The sequence below is a fragment of the Myotis myotis genome, unplaced genomic scaffold (assembly GCF_014108235.1).
Source record: "Myotis myotis isolate mMyoMyo1 unplaced genomic scaffold, mMyoMyo1.p scaffold_m19_p_5, whole genome shotgun sequence".
In the NCBI taxonomy this organism is placed as follows: Eukaryota; Metazoa; Chordata; class Mammalia; order Chiroptera; family Vespertilionidae; genus Myotis; species Myotis myotis.
The window spans coordinates 65,071,087-65,091,004 of record NW_023416357.1 but is presented as its reverse complement, the minus strand read 5'-3'; the positions used below and the strand labels follow the sequence as shown (position 1 = coordinate 65,091,004).

Here is a 19,918-nt window from a genome sequence, read left to right as displayed (position 1 = left end):
GGGTAGCACATTGATGACTGTATTGCCTAATATGGTTTCAATATCTGGCAGGCTTTTATCTAATGTGGCTATGCTGGAATGTGAGGAGGTATTTTTCTATCCATTCTGTCTGGATCTCAGATCTCCAAACATTGTTATTGGAAAACAGTCTGTTAGAAAAATAGAGCTCTTCTTATCTTTGAGATATTTCTCTTTCCCCCAATAGAATTTCATTTGTGGTAAATAACCTCTGTAGGATGCAAAGAATCTCACCCATCAGTTTCTTCTATTTAATTTTTAATTATTTTTTATGACCTGAAGAAGCTAACTATATATATAGGGGAACTAATATGGGATCATAAAAAGTAGCTCTCTGCCGGGAGCCGGTCCATGCTTGCTGTTTCAAGGGACCTCGCATATATGGCATACTGTTCTTAATATGTTTGCTCACCTTCTTGGCACTATGTGTTTTAACCAAGGTCTCTGAGAAAGGTTGTTTCCCCAGGTAAGGATTTTCCCCTGAAGTTAGGGAGGGAATAAAACCTCTTAACTAGTGCCAGGTGGGTAATTAATCACTTTACTACGAACAATCATGCTTAAGCTACATAATCTTTACTCCCTGGAATGAAGATAAGAAACGCCCTAACCTTTGTAATAGAGATTGATAGGATTGAATCAACTGGTATAAATACAGATGTAATAAGACAGCTAGAGACAGAACTTAGAATACGGAACCAGAAGAAGACAGAACCAGGAGGCACAGAACCTACACAGAACGTTCTCTAGAGACAGAAGAACTTCGCTGGAGAGAACATGGCAAAAGATCCTGGACAGAAACTGGCCTCAGAACCTAGAGACAGAACCTAGCGAGAGAACATGGCAAAAGATCCTGGACTGAACCTGACTACAGAAACTGGCAAAAGAACCTGACTAGAACCTGGTGACTGAACCTGGCTGGAGAACCTGGACAGAACCTGGCTGGAGAACCTAGTGAGGGAACTTGGCTACAGAACCTGGCTGGAGAACCTGGAGAACCTGGCTGGAGAACCTAGCAAGACAACATGGACACAGAACCTGGCTGGAGAATCTAGCAAGGGAACATGGCCACAGAACCTGGCTGGAGATCCTAACCAGAACTTCGCTGGAGATCCAGAGCAGAACCTCTCTGGAGATCCAGACCAGAACTTGGCTGGAGATCCTGGCTGGAGATCCTGGCTAGGCTGCTGATCAACTGAACACTGTCTCCGTGTCCTTCCTTCTTGGCCGACTCCGCCTACACCTTTGGGGACCCCTGGACGCGCTGGGGTTGGACCCCGGCAGCTCTCCAGGTGCTGCAAAAATTCAGTGCCTGCAATTCTGGTTGGTAAAGACCTTGGGAGCAAACAGTTATAAAGCTAAGACTACCTGCTTTCAAATGAGCCTTTTTCCTATTTCTGTTAGCAGAGTATTGTTGAATCCTCAATTCCACTCTGCAATCCAGTTACAATGACTCCTATGTTAGTAAAGATTACCACTAGTAAATACAGATTCTGGATTATGTCCCATTTTCAGCATGTTCCATTTATCATATTCCATTCAAGAACATATTATAAATAGACAAGAATGAGAGTATTATTACATGGATATTGTAAGCCTAGTATAGTGTATTATAATAGCATGAATAATTTTCAGAATTCAGTCCTTAGCTATTATTAATAAGAAAATATTTGTAGTATACCTCACAATTATGGAGAAATGCCAACATGTCAAGAAATTATAGCTTAGAACCTCTGGAATAAAGCACTAGTGGGATATTAATATTTAAACATTCTTAGTAGTTTAGCTTCAAGCCTAAAAATTTGTACTATTATGCTCTTTAACCAGCAAGAATTGAGTCATTCAAAGGCAGAAAAGAGAGGATAAAACATGGTCTTTTGTATTTCTCCACTTTCCGACCCCCAAATCTGTATAGTTGCTATGGCAATCAATTGCTTCTCTGGTAAGATAACTTCCAATCTTTAATATGTACTGCCAACACTCTGTTTCAATAACTCCTGAAATGGCCTTGCAACTTTCAGTATTTCTTGTTCAGTCTGCACAACTGTCAGAGTAATCATTTTGAAACAGAATTCTTATCATACTGTTTTACTGCAAAAATGTTGTACTGAATGAAGGTGAAGTCTTTTTTTTTTTTTGCATGCCTCCGACTGGGGATTGAGCCCACAACTCAGGCATGTGACCTGACTGGGAATTGAACCATGACCACCTGGTTCATGGGTCCACACTCAACCACGGAGCCACACTGGCTTGGGTGAAGGTGAAGTCTTCATCTGAAAGAGTCAGATTCAGAGCCCTGACTTCCTGTCTCTGTCACTCCCACTTTCCCCCTTCCCTCCTTTCCCTGAGAGTTAGGTGGGGAGGGGAGGCGGAGAGTGATACTCCCTAGGTAGGAGATTGTCTGATGTCAAGAAAAAGTCTGTAGATATGATATTTGGGGGTTCCCCAAGAAAAAGCCTTCACTCTTGTGGTAGGAGGCCTCTAAGAGGGCCTCCTGTGACTCCTGCTTCTCAGTATTCACGTTCTTGTATACTTTCTTTTCTTTGAGTATGTGCTGGACTTAGTGATTCACTTCTAATGAATAAATACAGCAGAAGTGATAAGATGCCATTTCAAGATTAGGTTATAAATAGACAGAGGTTTCTCTCTTGTAGACTCTCTCACACTCACTCACTCTGAGTGAAATCAACTGCCATGTAGCTCCAAGAAGTTTCAGTGGCAAGAAACTGATGTCGTTGACCAATAGCCAGCTAGGACTGAGGCTTGCCACTAGTCCTATAAATATGCTAGAAGGTAGATTCTCCCCCTGTTGACTTTTGAGTTGTCTGCAGTCTCTGTCAACACTTGATAGAGATATTATGAACTGCATCAGACTCTATGTAAGCAACAAATACATTTGTTTTGTTAATTGAGATTACAGCATTTGCTTATTAATAAAATTAGGAGTAAATATCTTGAATACTATAGCTCTTGAGAGAATAAATAGGCTACCACAAATGCCTGGAAATCAGGATGGTATCAGATTCCTCAAAGCAGGATCAGAAGCAAGAAGATGGTGCAGCCTCAATAAACTGAGGGAAAATAATATTCACTCTAAAATCACAAACATTCCTTGGTATTAATATATTTGGTTAATAATATATTGGGAAAAAGATAAACATTTCATATAAAGTTTTAACTGACTCTATTCTGTTCTTCATTTGGGTAGAGTCCAAATGACACCTGAATATTTTACTGCTTCAATTTGTTAAATCTGAGGGTAGAATAAAGATAGTTTCAAATTATTTACCTTCTACTAGTCTCCATATCTGAGGATGCTTCTTAAGAATATCTTTCTCCAAAGGGAGGGAGAGAGTGTGAAAGAGTGAGGAAGTGATAGAGGAGTGTGTGGATGTGTGTGGTGTGTGTGTGCATGAGCTAAGGACAGTTAGATCCTGCAGGTCTTCCAAGGGGCTGCCAAACCAGGCAGTCTTAGATGGCGAAATCCCGCTGCCAATGGGGACACTCTGAGGGCAGCCAGTGCAGGCATAGAGACCATGCCATCTTGAAAAACAGAACTGCTTGAGACTAGGCTCCTAGCCTCAGTACTACCCACTCTGGTCTCAGACAAGGACCCTACAGCCACTAGGGCCAAAGACCTGTGACCACAGTTGAAGACCCATAGACACCAAGAATCCAGACATCCTGGCAGCAGATTTTTGTGAGTCACAAAGCCCATCCCCCTCCCCGCAGGCTTGCGGCAGTGCCATAGGAACTGCTAGACCCGCCCCTTGCACAGGACCACAGCTCTGCTACGGGAATTTGAGCCTAGGTGCATGCTTGGACACTGGGAATGTGTTCTCCGCAATGCAATCGGGCAACAAAACCCCACACCCACGCAGGGTGGCAGTGCCACCTGATTTCGATTCTGGACAAGCACACATGGAAGTCTGTTTTCTATAGCACAAGAGTGGACCTCCTGCCAACACAGTGTGACTATGCAACCTGGTTCCCCAAACAGACCGGGGACCCTGATTCTCTACATGAGAGGCAGCACTGAGCACCAGTGACTTGACTCTGTTTCTCATCACATGCACCTGGGATCCCTGATTCCCAGTGCATGCACACTAAGAGCCAGTGACTCTAATTCTTGGCACATGCACACACAGGGGACCCTGATTCTCAGCACGAGGCCAGACCAAACAACAGAGACTATGATACTTGATTCTTGGTGTAGGCACAGGGGGACGCTAAATCCTCCTGGCATGTGCTAGGGGACTCTGATTTTTGACACATGCCAGCGGGGTCTCTTTTTCAGCGCAGCGCAGGCAGGGTCCTTGATTCTAGGTGTGCATATGAGGCCACAGTGAGCGCCGGTGTCTCTGATCCTGGGTGAGTGTGGCTCCCATCAACCCACAGCAGCCACACGTCTTGGTGACAAAGCTCTTCAGTGACACTTGGGTGCTGCGAAGCTCCCACTGCACAAGGCCAGGCCCATGCAACTCTACATTTGAACCTTCTGGCGATAGTTAGAATGGGGAGGCAACAAAACAATCCCCAGATGAAAGAAAATGAGAAATCGCCAAGAAAGTAAATAAGCTTCACAGACAAAAAAAAGTTAAGGGAGTTTATCACTACCAAGCCAGCAATGCAAGAAATGCTAAAGGGACTGCCATAAAAAGAAGAAATAGAAAGTGAGGAAGGAACACAGGCATAAAGTACAGAAATGGCTACAAACAAGTAACTATTAATAATATTAAACGTAAATGGATTAAACGCTCCAATCAAAAGACATCAAGTGAGTGATGGATAAGAAAACATGACCCATATATATGCTGTCTATAGGAGACCCACCTCAGAACAAGAGACTCACACAGACTTAAAGTGAAGAGATGGAAAAATATCTATCAGGCAAATGGAAATGAAAAAAAAAAGTTGGGGTAGCAATACTTATATCTGACAAAATAGATATCAAATTGAAGACCATAACAAGAGACAAGAAAGGCTACTTCATAATTCTAAAGGGATTATATTACCAGAGGATATAACTCTGGTAAACATTTATGCACCCAATGCAGGAGCACCCAAATACACAAAAAAACTTCTGGAAGATATCACGGGATTGACAACAACGCAATCATAGTAGGAGACTTTAATACCCCATTAGCATCACTGGATAAATCCTCTAGACAAAAAATTAGCAAAGGAACATCAATCCTAAACAACTCACTAGATCAGATGGATTTAATTGACATCTTGAGAACATTCCACCCCAAAACTACAGATTATACATTCTTCTCAAGCGCACATGGGACATTTTCAAAGATCGACCACATATTGGGACACAGGCAGAGTCTCTCCAAATTCAAGAGGATTAAAATCATATCAAGAATATGTTTCTCCAAATGAGGGAATAAACCTAAAAAATGGAACATAGTGGGTTCAGAAAACAGTGGTGAGTATTCCCAGGATGGCAGGCCTAGTGACAACCAGTTCCAATTGGTGTAAGAAGACACTTAAACTCACCCAGCCGACATGGCTCAATGGTTGAGTATTGACCAATGACCCAGGAGGTTGTGGTTTGATTCCTCATCAGGGAAAATGCCCAGGTTGCACAACTGATCAATGATTCTCTCTCATCATTGATGTTTCTATCTCCGTCTCCCTCTCCTTCTTCTCTGAAATCAATAAAAATATATATACTTTAAAAAGAAGACACTTAAATTCAACACATTCAAAACTAAAGTGGTCACTTGTTCTTTATGCAAATTCAAAAGCTCTTTGATATATATACTCACTTAAGACATATGCACCCTTATTCACACTAATACTACTCATCCTTCCAGGTTGTTCAGAGGTGTTCATGTAGCCCTACCTCAGCCTGGAGCACAATATATTTTCTCTTACTTTGTGAAACCATCTCCATTAGTTTCTATAAACTGCCTTTAAAGAAACCTAGCATCCTTTTACTATGTCTTTTGGCATCTTTCAGTCACAGCACAATTCTGTTCTGATAAACACACAGATTTTTGTCTAAAATGAAACTTATGAAAAAACCTCAGACTCTAAGGACTAAATTTATTTAGGGGATTGTGGATAAACAGCAATGCTATGGTGGCAGAGAACTATCCTCGGCCTAACATTGCAAAATTTTATGTCTGAAATGTAGGAATAATTGTTTCAGTGGAACATCCCATTGGAAGTTTTGACTCAGTGAAATGAAAAGAAATGAAAATTCAAAAGGCCTTGACTTTGTGTTCCTTAGTTGCCTCTGTAAGGTCTAGTCAATGTGAAAGTGACACCTGAAACTTTATAATAGGTACTGTATATGGAAACTACCAGATCAATAGTCTGGCTGGCAAAGAAAAGCAAGACTGAAACTGTAACAGACGATGTCTGGGAAAGAGCCCCTGGGACAAGATCACTGGGAATAGTAGAAGTCAAGTACCCTGCAGTTTCCCTTGAGTGGCAGTTCTTCATGCCAAGAAGAAACAGGATCACTACTCAGGCTATAGATGTTGGAGGGGTGAGAGCAGAACAATTTTTAACTCTCACTGAAAGGACTAAATCTATAGAATGTTTTATAATGCAAGAACTACAAAACAAAGGCAAATTTTAAATAGGTACAAGATATTATTAACGTGAGATCAAGCAATGGTAATAGTAATAGTCAAGTTGAGAACAAGCTATTACTTTATTAACCCACCCTTAAAAATATCCAAGATTTATTTGTTTTTATTTAAATTCTTTTTTTAAATATATTTTTTACTGATTAAGATATTACATCTGTGTCCTTATCCCCACGGTATCCCCTACCCCCCCACTCATGCTCTCACCACCCCCCTCCACCCCCCCCCCGTTGTCCATGTCCATTGGTTAGGCCTATATGCTTGCATATAAGTCCTTTGGTTGATTTCTCCCCCTTACCCCCACCCTCCCCTACCTTCCCTCCAGGGCCCTACAGTCCAATCAATGCCTCTCTGTCTCTGGATCAGTCCTTGTTCATCAGTTTATGATGTTCATTATATTCCACAAATGAGTGAGATCATGTGGTATTTATCCCTTAAAGAATATCCTTCAGCATTTCATATAATCCTGGTTTGGTGGTGATGAACTCCTTTAGCTTTTCCTTATCTGTGAAGCTCTTTATCTGACCTTTAATTCTGAATGATAGCTTTACTGGATAAAGTAATCTTGGTTGTAGGTTCTTAGCATTCATCACTTTGAATATTTCTTGCCACTCCCTTCTGGCCTGCATGGTTTCTGTTGAGAAATCAGCTGACAGTCGTATGGGTACTCCCTTGTATGTAACTGACTTTTTTTCTCTTGCTGCTTTTAAGATTCTCTTTGTCTTTTGCCCTTGGCATTTTAATTATAATGTGTCTTGGTGTAGTCCTCTTTGGATTCCTTTTGTTTGGGGTTCTCTGCGCTTCCTGGACTTGTAAGTCTATTTCTTTCTCCAGATAGGGGAAATTTTCTGTCATTATTTCTTCAAATAGGTTTTCAATATATTGCTCTCTCTCTTCTTCTGGCACCCCTATAATTCGGATGTTGGTACGTTTGAAGTTGTCCCAGAGGCTCCTTACACTATCTTAATATTTTTGGATTCTTTTTTCGTTTTGCTTTTCCGGTTGGGTGTTTTTTGCTTCTTTGTTTTTCAGATCTTTGACTAGATTCTTGGGATCCTCTCATCCGCTGTTGGATCTCTGTATATTATTCTTTATTTCAGTCAGCATATGTTTAATTTCTGACTGGTCCTTTTCCATCTTTTTTGGCATTCTCATTAAGATCCTTGAAGGTCTCACTAAGTTCCTTGGAGGTTCGTAGAAGATTCTTGAGTAACCTTATAACTGTGGTTCTGAACTCTATGTCCTCCATTAGTTTGCTTTCCTCCATTTCTTTCATTTGTGACAGGTTTGTCTTCACATTTTTGGCTGACTGCGAGAAGCCACTGTCTGTGCTGGAGACACCCTTTTGTGTGTGGGTCGACCCAGCAGGGGCTACAGCAATATCAACAGATTTCTCCTCTTTGTTTGGAAGTTTTGGAGCTCTCTGATTCGCTGCAGTTAGGCTGCAAAAGCACAGGTGCCTCCTTTGTGCATGAGCACAGCTTGGGAGGGGATGTAGTGGGGCGGGGTCTCAGAGAGTTCCCAGGGCGGGGCAAACAGCAATGGTGTCATCAGCGGCCCCACAACTCTGACTCAGTGATTTGCCGCACAGCCCTGCCAGCAGCTCTGAGAGAAAGTCACCTTCGCTTTCCGACCCGCTGCAAGACAGTCCAGTTTCTCCCTGTAGGAGCCTGGGACTCCAGCGTCTCGCCGTAAATGAGTTCAGTGTGTTTGAGAGCTTGTCCCCTTCCAATTGAAAAAACCCGCGCACCCAGGTGCAGCAGCCTCTGTTCTTGGTGCCTCTCCCCTCCTACTTGGTCTCAATGCGCTTTTTTCTTTCCTTCTAGTTGTAGAACTTCCACTCGATCAGCTTTCCCGTGGTTCTGGATGATAGCTGTTTTGTCTTATAGTTGTGGTTTTAATGTTGTTGTGGGGGGCAGCACATACAGGTTTGTACCTTATGCCGCCATCTTGGTTCCTCTAGAATCTATTTAAATTCTTTATTGTTTAAAGTGTTACATGAGTTTCCTTTTCCCCCTACTGACCTCTTCCCAGCCACCCCCACCTCCCAGGACATGCCCTCACCCTGCTACTGTCTGTGTCCATTGGTTATGCTCATATGCACGCATACAAGTCCTTTGGTTGATATATTACCCCCTCACTCCCCGCCTTCCCACATAGGTTGGACAGTCTGTTCGATGCTTCTATGTTTCTGGTTCTATTTTTGTTCATCAGTTTATGTTGTTCATTATATTCCACAGATGAGTGAGATCATGTGATATTTGTCTTTCTCTGACTGGCTTATTTTGCTTAGCATAATGAGCATTATGTTGTTAGTTTTTTAACTTTGGAAAACTTTGTTGTAAATATCCATACTTTAAATCTTGTCTCTTACATCAATCTATAATCTTGAGGTTCTCTGATTTAGGCAAGGAAATTATGGTGAAAGAAAACAAGAATAGTGTTTAAAGAAAAGACATACAATTTGCTATTTGAATGAATCAGCTTTATAAAATAGAAAATCAACATTATTTGAGATGAAAAATCAGTCATTTATGTGTCCAGAAATCATTTATTTTTAATCTTTCTGCTTTAAAGATGCATAAAAGATTAAATATTAGCAGGTGGGGTTTTGAGTATGAAAGTTATGATTAAACTAGTGGCCTGGTACATGAAATTCATGCATATTAAAAGGGGATTAATTAGAGAAAATATTTTAATATTGCTATTTGCCCTTTCTCTATAATAGAGGTGTCAGAGATGAAAGAAAATTAGTAAAATGTATATGAAAATCTTCCTCCTGTCAGAGTCTGGGGCATGCTGCGGGATCCAGAGTCAAGGCCCCGCCCACCTGCAGCACCTCAAAATTGTGCAAGAGCTAGGCCAAGCTGTCCCCACCCCCATTGGGCAAGATCCAGACCCAGCCGGCCCCGCCCTTGTCAAGCCCCGCCAGGCAGGGGGTGCAGCCTCAGGTCCCCTGTCAAACCCGCCAGGCAGGGGGCACAGCCTGAGGTCCCCCAGCCCTGGCCAGGGGGCATGCCTTGAGGTCCCCTGTCAAGCCCCACTGGTGGGAAACGTGGCCTGAGATCCCCCGTCAAGCCCTTCTGGGTGGGAGGCGCGCCTTGAGGTCCCCTATCAAGCCCCACTGGGCAGGGGGCATGGTCTGAGATCCCCTGTCAAGCCCTGCTGGGCAAGGGGGCCGCAGACTCAGGGCCCCCATTAAGCCATGCTGGGAGTGGGGTGCAGCCTCAGGTCTCCTGGCCCAGCACTTGGGCAGGGGACACTCCTTGAGGTCCCCCTTCAAGCCCTGCAAGGCAGGGGGTGCGGCCTCAGGTCCCCTGGCCCAATGCCAGGGTGGGGAGTGTGGTCTGAGGTCCCCCGGCCCAGTGCCGGGGCAGGGAATGCCGCCTGGGGTCCGCCATCAAGCCCCGCCAAGCTTGGGGCACAGCCTGAGGTCCTCTATCAAGTCCTGCTGGGCAGGGGGCATGGCCTGAGGTCCCCCAGCCTGGTGCTGGGGTAGGGGGCATGGCCTGAAGTCTCCTGGCCAGGGTGGGGGGTGCAGCCTCAGGTCCCCTGTCCCAGCCCAGAGCCATGCAGCCTCAGTTCCCTGCTGATTGCTTGTTAAGGTTCATCATGGGAACTCGGTCTTCACTGTGGGTACAGCCATTTTGTGTTACGGAAACCCCACCTCTGCTGTGGGTGAAGCCATCCTGTGTTACAGAAACTCCGCCTCCACTGTGGGTGCCACCATCTTTGTGATGGTGTGGTGGTCAATTTGCATATTCCCTCTTTATTAGATAGGATGTGTCTCTAAGGATTGGACAACTTTCAGTTTCCAGAAAGATCCATGGTTCCTAAGAGTACTGAATTAAAATTGAATTAGGGAAAATGGTACTGAAATATAATTGGATGGTAAACTTAAGATCTAATTTTGTTTCCGATTTAATTTAAGTTGTTATCAGCTTAAAATAGACTGTTATATCAATAAGATCTTTTATATAAGCCCCATAGTAACCACAAAGCAAAAACCTAAAGTAAATACACAAAAGATAATGAGAAGTGAGTTAAACCCATCAATAATTACTTTAAATGTTAATGGACTAAATTCTCCAATCAAAAACTACGGAGTGGCTGAATGCATTAAAAACCATGACTCAATTCTATGCTGCCTACAAGAGACTCATTTCAGTTCTAAGAACACAAAGAAACTCAAAGTAAAGGGATGGAAAAGATGTTCCATGCAAGTAGAAACAGAGAGCAAGAATAGCACCATACTGCTCTAACCGGTTTGGCTCAGTGGATAGAGCGTCGGCTTGCGGACTGAAAGGTCCCAGGTTCAATTCTGGTCAAGGGCATGTACCCTGGTTGCGGGCAGTAGGGGGTGTGCAGGAGGCAGTTGATCAATGTTTCACTCTCATCGATGTTTCTAACTCTCTATCCCTCTCCCTTCCTCTCTGTACAAAATCAATAAAATATATTACAAAAAAAAAAGAATAGCGCCATACTTACCTTGGACAAAATAGACTTCAACTCAAAAACTATTATATAATGACAAAGGATTCAATTAATCAAGAGGTAATAACAATTATCTATAATAATAAAAGCATAATATGCTAACTAGACCGGACATCCTTCCAGATGACCTTCCAGACAAAGCTGGGGCTGAGAGGGAAGCCCAGGTGATGGGTGCAAGAGGGAAGCTTGTGCCAGCAGCCGGGGAAAGGAAGGCCTACTCTTGCACAAATTTTGTGCATCGGGCCTCTAGTAAATATATATGCACCAAACTTTGGAGCACCAAATTATATTAAGCAAATATTAACAGATCTGAAGGGAGAAACAGACAATATTACAAAAATAGTAGAGGACATCAATACTCCACTTTCAATGATGGATAGATTATCTAGACAGAAAAATAAAAAGGAAACATTGAACTTGAATATACTTTAGACCTAACTGACCTAATATATTTAACATTCTACCCGAAAGTAGCAGAACATATATTGTTCTTAAGTGAACATGGAACATTCTCCAGGATAGATCATACTAGTATTTTAGGTCACGAACCAAGTGTAAGCAAATTTAAAATTACTGGAATCATACCAAGTATCTTTTCCAACCAAACTGTTATAACACTATAAATTATTAACAGGAGAAAAACTGGAAAATCATAACTATGTAGATATTAAACAATATTCTTCTGAACAATCAATGAGTCAAAAAATCAAAGAGAATATCAAAAATATCTTGAAATAAATGAAAATGGAAACATAACATACCAAACTTATAGGATGCAACAAAGACAGTTCTAAGAGGGACATTTAGAGTAACAAATGCCTATATTAAGAAAAAAAGAAAGATCTCAAATAAACAAACATTATACCTCAAGGTACTATAAAGAGTAAACCATATAAGCCTAAAATTAGCAGAAGGAAGGAAGCAACAAAGTTAGGAGCAGAAATAAATGAAACAGACTAGTAAACAATTGAAAAAATCCATAAAACTAAAAGAAAGTAACCAAATTTGACAAACCTTTAGCTAGACTTTCCAAGATAAAAAGAGAGAAGACTAAAATAAAATAAAATAAAATAAAATAAAATAAAATAAAATAAAAGATATTACAACCGATACCACAAAAAGACAAAAGATCATGAGACCACTGTAAACAATTATATGCCAACAGATTAAATAAAGTAGGAGAAATGAATAAATTTCTAGAACCATCATATAATCTACTATGACTGAATCATAAAATAATAGAAAATCTGAACAGACCAATAACAAATAAGACCGAATCAGTCATCAAAAACCTCCCAACTAAGACAATCCCAGGATCAAATAACTTGATTAATTCTATCAGACATTTAAATAATTAATGCCAGTCCTTCTGAAACTGTTTCAAAAAATCAAACAGGAGAGAATACTAGTATTCTCCTGATACCAAAGCCAGACAAATATTTTGAAATTTAGCAACTTTTATTTTAAAAATAATCCCATCTGAGGTGTTATTCTTAAATGACTGGATGACCCCACAATAGAGGCATCCAAATCAGAATAATTTAAAGAAGAACTTGAATTGTCTCTGTTTTGCTATGGCTTCCTCTAAATTCTTTTGATGGTGATAAATCTCCAAAATTTACAGGGAATCATACAACTTAACTAAAGGAAGGTAAATAATCTAATAAAAAAATGGGCAAAGGACCTAAATAGATTAGTTTTGAAAGAGGACATACAAAAGGCCAAGAGACATATGAAAACATGCTCAACTAATCACTAATCATCTGAGAGATGCAAATCAAAACAATAATGAGGTACCATCTCACACCTGTCAGAATGGCTATCATCAACAAATGACAAGTGCTGGCAAGGATGCAGAGAAAATTCCCACTGCTGGTGGGAATGCAGACTGGTACAGCCACTGTGGAAAACAGTATGGAATTTCCTCAAAAATTTTAAAATGGAACTATTTGACCCAGTAATTCCACTTCTAGGAATTTATCCCAATAAATCAGTAACACCAATCAGAAAGGATATATGTACCCCAATGTTCATAACAGCACAATCTGCAATAGCTAAGATTTGGAAACAGCCTAAGTGCCCATCAGCAGATGAGTGGATTAAAAAACATTGGTACATCTACACAATAGAATACTATGCTGCTGTAAAAAAGAAGGAACTCTTACCATTTGCAACAGCATGGGTGGACCTGGAGAGCATTATGCTAAGCAAAATAAGCCAGTCAGAGAAAGATAAATATCACATGATCTCACTCATTTGAGGAATATAATGAACAACATAAACTGATGAACAAAAATAGATTCAGAGACCTGGAAGCATTGAATAGACTGTCCAACCTCAGAGGGAAGGCGGGGGTGAGGGGGTGTAAGAGACCAACTAAAGGACTTGTATGCATGCATATAAGCATAACCTATGGACATAAATAGTAGGGGGATGAGGGCATGTGCTGGGGGTTGGGAATAGCTGGGGAGAGGTCAATGGGGGAAAAAGGAGACTTATGTAATACTTTAAACAATAAAGAATTAAAAAAAGAATAATGCACCTGACATTTGTTCAGTATTTGCTCCATCAAAAGTGTTTTATATCTTATTTCTTTTTAATATTTATAAAATAAAAATAAAGCCAATATAATTTTTATATTAAAGAAAAACAGGAATAGAGGGATTAAATAATACAAGGTGGCAGAACCATATGCTTAACCATTTTACTATATTTTTCTGTTTATATCATTGAATGTTTGTCTCTCTTATGCCTCAGATTGTCTTGTATTATCGTTATCTATGCATCTTTCTTTCTTTTCAAGTACAAACTATTCAACTGAAATAACTAGAAATCACAGATGCACAAGCATACCCACCTAACCTTTCCATTTTAAAGGCTTTCTAATATATTATTATACATCTCTTTAACTTAAATTTAAACCTTTATAATTCAAGAAGGAATTTGAGGCAAGTTACTTGAATATTTTTAACCTTTAAATAATTATACTATTCTATCTTATTCCCTTTTCACAGTATTTAGCACATTTCTTTGAATATCAGAAGTGCTCAAATTTTGTTAAATATAGTTAGTCTGTGTCAGCCCCCAGATGTCCCCAAATTCCCCAGCATTCTAAAATTATATTTTCTTCTAGTATTTCAATAGGAAGACTAGAGTTCCTATTCAGCATGCAATGGAAAGCTCACTGCTCTTCTGCCCCACAATATTTCTGAATCTTATGGGTTGGGAGAGGGCTCCATATATTTTCTCTGGTCACCAGCCACTTGAGTTGAAGTCCTGCTATTAGTTCCACTCTGTGACTTGTCTCCTGAGATTGCCATTCCCCTGCTATACTGGACATTGCTCTACTGACATAGTGTGTTTTGTGGTAGACTCTTACCAATGTCACAACTTTCATTTATACATTCCATAATTCACTAAACATGCAAACATTTATTGAGTTTTTGCACTATATTGGGAACTGGTAAGACAATGATAAGTAAACCATCTGCACAATCATGTAGCTCATATTCTAACCAGGAAATCTAAAACTCACACAGGCACACAGATAAATTTAAAATTACAATTGAGATAAGTATGAAGGAAAGGCCCATGGTGGATTGAGAGCTATGGTAGTGGATTTGAACTGAGAGCTGAAGGATAAATAGATATTAACAAGACCTGTGCAGAGATAAGAGGGGGAGAAGAGGGTAAGACATGGTGGATGCAGGGATTCAAAAGAAGAGGTCTAAGTCCAGGTAAGAATGATGGTTTAAATCAGGGAAATGATGGTGAAGATGAAGATAAAGAAAATATTTGAGAAGCATTTAGTACAGTGTAAAGAAGGACAACCTGGTGATATGAGGGAACCCTACAGTATAAAAAATATAGAGCTCCCTATATAGAGCAACTTGAAAAAAGTGCATGTAGACATACATTATAGTCATAAAAATTTATCAGACTGGTTTGAACTTGGAAATTTTTCACCAGTTATGTCACTGATTAGGTTCTTGCCTAATAGCTTTATTTTTTAAACCCACTGTTTTCTCCTACAAAGCCATATTCTCTATCACCATTTTGTTGCTTTACCTATTTCTGGACTCACAATAATTACTTCAAAATATCTAAAATAATAAAATTATTATGTGAACAGTTTGACAATAAATCTCCAATAGCTTAGTCCCCACTTTGCACTGCCAACACTTTCATTGAGCTGTTGCTAAGCTGTCTGCCACAGTTCCACTCTTAGTATTACGAAAAGATAGGAGCAATACTGAAGTCACATCACTGTTTTTTGTTGAGGTTTGTGTATGTGTGTGTTTGTGTGTGTGTGTGTGTAGTATGCCTTAGTTCAAATTCTTAGGCTTAGACTTCCACCAGAATATCCAAGGTCATGGGGCTATGTATGGTGAGGCACACTTTCTTATCCCCATTGATCATAGTCTACTTCAACCATCCTTTAGCCTTTCATATCCTTACATCTCATTTTCTATTGACAAGCTATAGTACGTACATCTCCTAGGAGAAGACTGCCTTTTTATTATTGTCTAGTGCTTATTCTATATGTCATACCCTATCCTCAAAAATGTCAGTTTTAATAACCCCAAATGGCTTACCAAAACTAAAAGCTAATAATATAGTAGACTGTACAGAATTAAGTACTTGATGTTAACAATGTAGAATCAAAATGCTTAATAACGAATTATGACTTTCAAAGTTATATATTCCCAGGAGAAGGAATATCTATACCTAATGTTGGATCTGTTCTTATGCTCTTTTGAAGGGAACATCCTTCTGTAATAGACGTCCCCCTGTTTTCAAATCCAGATTTCTTCACCAAGAGAGATGAAGAATTGACAAGAATCATTGACCATTATGTAAGATTGACTTTCTTAAACTACTTGCAAAAGCTTTGTTTTTTAAAGGTATTTTTAATTAGAATGTGTAGTTCTGAGACTTTAATATTAACATGTGGAACTTAAAGTAGAGCCATGATTGGGCATTGCTAAACTTAATTATATCTCACTGTATAATTACTGGACTCACAATAATTACTTCAAAATATCTAAAATAATAAAATTATTATGTGAACAGTTTGACAATAAATCTCCAATAGCTTAGTCCCCACTTTGCACTGCCAACACTTTCATTGAGCTGTTGCTAAGCTGTCTGCCACAGTTCCACTCTTAGTATTACGAAAAGATAGGAGCAATACTGAAGTTACATCACATATCAGAGCCTTCACTGGGCTACAGAAAATTGGTCTCTGTCATTTTAAAATACTAGCCTTATCATGTTTCCTGAATTAGTAGATTTTTTAAACAAGAATCTGATATTGAACACTGAACACTATTTTTTTCTACAGTATAGTTTTAAAAATGGAACAAAAATCTTTTGACTCAATTTTCAGTGACCATTCTTTGCCCTTGAAATATTAGAAAGACTTTAATCACTTTGTTCATAGTTTGAATTAAACTGTGGCAATACAAGGCTATTCACTTAAGACACTTTAATCCATTAAGCTTATTTAGTTGATCATTTCTTGCTAAATCATTTTATGATTGCGTTTTTGTTTTAGGAGTCATTTATACCATTTACTGAATAGACTATCTTTACCATATTGTATGCTCTTGCCTCCCTTGCCAAATATTAATTGACCATAAAGGCGTGGGTTTATTTCTAGGCTCACTAGTCTGTTCAATTCATATATATGTCTGTTCTTATGCCAGTATCATGATGTTTTGATTACTATGATTTATAGTATAGTTTCATACCAGGTAGCATGAATCCTCCAACTTTGTTTTTTTTCCTCAGAATTGCTGTGGCTATTCAGGATCTTTTGTGGTTCTATATAAATTTTGGGGACATTTGTTCTACTTCTGTGAAATATGCCATTGGTATTTTGATAAGAATTGTGCTAAATCTATGAATGCTTTTGGTAGTATGGACATTTTAATGATGTTAATTCTTACTTGTGGATGCTTTCACTTATTTGTATCTTTTTAAATTTCTTTTTTCAGTGTTTTATAATTTTCCAAGTGCAGGTCTTTTACATCCTTGGTTAAATTTATTCCTAAGTATTTTTTGATACAGTAGTAAATAGGATCATTTTCTTAGTTTCTCTTTCTGATAGGTCATTTTTGTGTATAAAAATAAAGCCAATTTATGGATATTTATTTTGTATCCTACAGCTTTACTGAGTTTATCAGTTCTAATTGTTTTTTGATGGAATCTTTAGGGTTCTCTCCCATGATTAATTTTTTACATTTTATTTAATTAGTGATCTTTTAAGAAATGATAAGAGATTATTTCATTTACTGATCCCACTGAGTTATAATTTATCATATAACTAATATTTAAACTACTCTAGCAATAGCTACAAGTACTAGGACTTGGAAACAGAATGATGCCCTGGAAACACAAAATGAAAGCTGTAGTATTATATTTTTATTCAATAATGAAAGTTTTGCTAAACCAGTATATCACATGTACAGGGTAGTATAAAAAATTCCTAATGGTTCATAAATATGGCATCTATATTTTACCAGTCACTCAACTGAATTATGTAGAATAGATTATAAGAGACAGCAAATTGTCAAGGTATAGATACACATATATATTATGTAGTTTTAATAACACAACAAACATCTTTTTACTCAGTTTTCAGTTGCTATTCTTTATTGTTGAAAGAATAGAAATACTTTAATCACTTTGTGATTAAACTCATCTGCCTGGGGCTAGTTGAAGAGATAGAGGACATTATTTTGAATGATAGAGAGGAGGCTAGGAAAAGAAGGCTAAGAAATGGACCCTAAAAAGTATCATTTTTTCCTCTTTTCAAAGGCATAGGCATTATATAAGCAATCACCCACCACGAATCTGTTTGGAATGTAGCCATAGAAGGGTAAAGGAATATTTTCTGAAAATAAGTTGAATGTTTGATAGAATCCAAATTGTTTGATATGTGGGTAGCCTAATCAAATAGTAGTACAAACTACAAAGTATTAACCTGGGAAGGTTTATGGAAGTTTCTTGAATATCATATTTAACAAAGTCTTCATGTATATGCCATTTCCTCTCAGGAAGCTATAGCAGTACTGCTTTGTACGTTACATTTTACACTTTACAAAACGTCCTTACATTAGCTACTTTAACTTTCACAACAACCAGTAAAATAATTACCAGTAAGAATGGTGGTTTACATTTCAGTTATTTTACCAAGGTTTTAAAGTTAGTCAATGATTGGTGTACACACAAAACCAAATCTTTGGACTTCAAATCTTTCTTTTTAACTCTCCCTCATTGCTCATTTTCTGGTTTATAATCCCTAACCTGAATGGAAGTGGGGATGGGGAGGTAGTATCTGTAGGATTGACAAGAAAGAAAAACACAGCTACATAGTAGCCATAGATCAGCATTTATCATCTGATTAATTTCATTTTTTGACCTCACATGTAATAGTATCACAATTTCTGCCTTTCACTTTAATTTGGTTTTTGTTTTTCTTTGGCTTGATTTTTTACTTTATGATTCCATAATTTCATGTAAATACCAATATTGATGAAGAAAGGAAATTCCTTTGGTATATAGAAATATAAACCCTATTATCTTTTCTTATTCTTAAAGATGTTGAGGGAATTCTTCTTTGTGTGTGTGGGACTTGTACACTTCCTGATAGATAGCTTATATATTTTTTCCAGTGTGGTAGAGTATAAATTCCTGAAGAATATCTGTGAGAAAACCTAAGAGGATAATTGAATATATAAATTTGCATTTTGAGAAGTTAATTTTTTAATCATATGTAAATGACACCTTTTCTCTGTAACAGTGGGAGAAAGAGCTACAGATCCGACAGAAAGAAGATGCAATATGTGAGGCCAAAGAACGTAAAGAAAGAGAGTTAGAGGAAAAAAAACACTTCAAAGAAATTATGAAGAAAAGAGAAGAGAAATTACACAAGCAAACCAAACCTTACGAGCTTCCTCCTAGGACTGAAGCAATTTCATTAGAAGGGAAAATGATCTCCCCAAATTGAGATCCATGTGCCAGAAATTCATTGCATAAAAGAGACCCCAAGATAGCTACATGTTAGGAAAACATTCTTCTAATTAACTGGAAACCATCTCTTAGAAAGGAATTGTTATCCTGGTACATGCTTTGTAATAGTCACATCTTAGTTCTCAATTAACAGTTAGCTTTTAATCACATTTGAGTGAAGTGATTTTACCAATTAAACATTTTCAAGAATACAGCTAGACTTTTCCCAATTGACTCTTATCTTGTGATCATACAGCATACTTAATCAATGATTCTTGGAATATTGATATTCATTGGACAGTTTGATGGAAATAAATTGCAAATTTTTAATGAGTCACATATAAGAATTATTTCTTGAAAAAAGAATGAGCATTAACTAATTGATACTCCTATAGTAATTATTGCTCAAATAAAAGAAGTAAGAGACCTGCTTGGATTTGTATTTCATAGTCAATTTGTGCCAAATCAAACCATATGTCAGACACTGCAATTTGATAAATAACTGTTTATAAGCAAATCTGAATGGCCCAGTCATCTCAGAATGAGTTGAACCTTAACATATACCACAGCAGACTCTTGAGACAGTGGTTTTACTTTGTCAGATGTATTTATAAGAATGGATTTGGATGGTCCTGGAACGTACAGTTGCACTTACTGATTATCCAATCAGGAGTCATCTTTACAATGTCAGTTCACTTCATCTGATGTTCTCAGCCTATGGGTAAGAGTAATGAGATGGGGTTCCTGTGATGCCTTATACTCTTTTTCTGAAAAATGTAGATAAA

At 38.6% G+C, this 19,918-nt stretch overlaps 1 protein-coding gene across 1 annotated transcript in view; it reads left to right on the top strand.

Annotated features, from left to right (window-relative positions):
- Positions 1-19,544, top strand: part of TMEM232 (transmembrane protein 232) — a 153,744-nt gene extending 134,200 nt beyond the window's left edge. Inside the window, exons 12-13 of the mRNA XM_036308333.1 lie at positions 15,880-15,973; positions 18,925-19,544. Of these exons, the coding sequence (XP_036164226.1) occupies positions 15,880-15,973; positions 18,925-19,131 (301 nt within the window). The 3' untranslated portion in view covers positions 19,132-19,544. The remainder of the gene's footprint in view (positions 1-15,879; positions 15,974-18,924) is intronic.
- Positions 19,545-19,918: the final 374 nt, after the last annotated feature.